This window comes from Saccostrea echinata, unplaced genomic scaffold (genome assembly GCF_033153115.1).
Source record: "Saccostrea echinata isolate AGI-Se365-2 ecotype Australia unplaced genomic scaffold, CSIRO_AGI_Sech_v1 ptg000002l, whole genome shotgun sequence".
NCBI classification, from domain to species: Eukaryota; Metazoa; Mollusca; class Bivalvia; order Ostreida; family Ostreidae; genus Saccostrea; species Saccostrea echinata.
The window spans coordinates 31,379,865-31,382,561 of record NW_026889751.1 but is presented as its reverse complement, the minus strand read 5'-3'; the positions used below and the strand labels follow the sequence as shown (position 1 = coordinate 31,382,561).

Below are 2,697 nucleotides of genomic sequence, written 5' to 3'. Positions count from 1 at the left end.
TCGGATTGAAAGTGTCGAGTGAAATCTTCCAGCGACGGTTAGACGAAGCATTATCGGGACTGGAAGGTGTTTTTAGCATTGTCGATGACATTATTATTGCAGGATGTGGTGACAGTGAAGAAGCAGCAAAACGTGACAATGAACTCAAGATGCAAAAAGTTCTTCAGAGATGTGAAGAGAGACACATCACACTAAATAAGGATAAGGAAGAATCCGGACTTCGTGAAATTTCATTTCATGGACACAAAATTTCGAAGGATGGTATCAAGGTTGATGAAAGTAAAGTGAAAGCTATCCTTGAAATGCCAGCACCGACTGATGTCTCTGGAATCAAACGCTTATGTGGAATGGTTCAATACATGTCGAAATTTCTACAAGATTTGTCAAAGATATTGGAACCGTTACGACTACTTACCCGTAAAGACCAAAAGTGGAACTGGGACAGCAAATGCGAGTCAGCATTTCAGACAATGAAACGTAAATTGACGGAAACACCGGTTCTAGCTTATTTTGATCCATCAAAGGATGTCACACTGCAAGTCGACAGCAGCAAAGAAGGAATTGGTGCCGTACTACTCCAAGATGGAAAGCCGGTCGAGTACGCATCAAGAGCTCTTACACAGGCAGAGAGAAAATGGGCTCAGATAGAGAAGGAAGCTTTATCTGTTCTCTATGGACTTGAACGTTTTGATCAGTACACTTATGGAAGGAAAGTTTTCATTCATAACGATCATAAACCATTATCTGCTATATTGCGCAAACCATTAGGATAGGCACCTAAAAGATTGCAAGACATTATGATGCGTTACTTCAGATATGACGTAGAATTCGTATTTAAGAAAGGAGTTAACCTTGTGATAGCGGATACGCTAAGCAGAGCTTTTCTCATGACTACAGAAGGAAGTGTGGATGAGCGTCACAGGATTCTATCTGTTTCAACATTAATGGATAATGACATACCAGATATCAGGATCCAAGAAATTCGCGATATAACAGCTAAAGATGCAGAAATGCAAACATTGGTCAACACCATAGCTAATGGATGGCCTGAAAACAAACAAGATCTACCAACAAGTGTGCGTCATTATTTCGATTTTCGTGACACTCTAAGCATTGAAGATGGACTCATTTTGAAAGGTGAAGCAGTCGTCATTCCGAAGACACTTAGATCAGATATGAAGATTCGATTACATAAAGCACACCTAGGATATGACAGTATGATTAGGAGAGCTCGTGGTGTGATATTCTGGCCTGGGATGAAATCCGATATAAAACAGATTGCGGATTATTGTGGGATTTGTCAGGAAAGAAAACCCAGAAATTGTAAGGAACTTTTAATTCAGCATTCAACATGTGAATTTCCCTGGCAGAAAATTGGACTAGATTTATTTGAGATACAAGGAAAACACTACATGGTTTCAGTAGACTATTTTTCCAATTTTATTGAGGTAGATTACCTTCCAACAACAACAAGCACAAGAGTGATTTCGTTGCTTAAGAAACAGTTCTCCAGATTTGGCATACCAAACGTTATAATTTCGGATGGTGGACCACAATTTAGATGTCAAGAGTTTCAGGATTTTGTGAAGACCTGGAAGATCGACCACAAATTCTCATCTCCGATGCATCAGCAAGCAAACGGAAAGGCTGAATCGGCAGTGAAGATCATCAAAACACTGATGATAAAAACACAGGAGGATGGGACAGACCCGTATGAAGCGTTACTTGAACAACGTTGTACCCCAAGACAGGATACTGGTCTAAGCCCAGCACAGATGATGTTCAACAGAGAGATACGTGCTACACTCCCAATGAGATCTCGAGTGAGCAATGATTTTGGAATAGCAAAATCCAAACACAGATCCAGACAGATTTCCGTGAAGAAATCGCATGACAAAAATGCACGAAACTTACCTGAAGTCGATATTGGACAGTCCGTTTATTTCCAACACCGGGAAGGACAAAACTGGAAGCTTGGGAAAGTGATCCAAATACTTGGACAGAGAACATACGTTATTGCAGACCAACAAGGAGTCGAATATCGAAGGAACCGAATTCATTTTAGACCAACTAAAATACAGACCCATATTCGTGAACAATCTCCAGTTCGTGAAGAACCAATCAACAAACGTGAACTCTGTGAATTTCCAAAACCAGTTAGTGAACCAACAAGCGAGTGTATGTCCAGCAAACGGATACCGGTAGTTGCAGGCTCGAATGAACAACATAGCGTTCCAAACTCGATTTCAGAAACTGTCGTCAGCAAGCCTTCTTACAAGGATATTATACCAGATACTCGTGCAATGCCAATATCGCGTGAACCGTCGACAAGGATTCGTAGGAAACCAGCATACTTGAAAGACTATGTACAAAATTGATTAAGATACTGTTTAATTCTATTTGATTATTTTGTAAAGAAGTTTGTTCACAGTTATTGATCATTCATTTGGGAAATGTTTAGTTTTAGTGTTTACATTGTGTACATCTTTCTCAGAAGGGGGGATGTTGATGTATTGTGATCGGGCGTGGAATGCTCATAATTTTGTTATGTTTAAGAGACGCCATGCTTGAATAAACGTTGTGTCAACCTCAGAGATGTTTCATCAATTATAAGCCCTGTTAGGCATATCAACAATATGCTAATAGTAAATACTTACTGATAAAAGCTTTTCAACTGCAACAACATTTTGACCTCAA

At 39.7% G+C, this 2,697-nt stretch overlaps 1 protein-coding gene across 1 annotated transcript; it reads left to right on the top strand.

Moving 5' to 3' along the window:
- Positions 1-800: 800 nt before the first annotated feature.
- LOC133178270 (uncharacterized protein K02A2.6-like) lies at positions 801-2,378 on the top strand. Its single transcript, XM_061313012.1, has one exon. The coding sequence runs from the start codon at positions 801-803 to the stop codon at positions 2,376-2,378; it is 1,578 nt and encodes a 525-aa protein (XP_061168996.1).
- The last annotated feature ends 319 nt before the right edge of the window (positions 2,379-2,697 follow it).

What these genes read in the sequence shown, in the direction of transcription:
- LOC133178270 (XM_061313012.1), top strand. Translation starts at nt 801, where the DNA reads ATGCGTTACTTCAGATATGACGTAGAATTCGTATTTAAGAAAGGAGTT.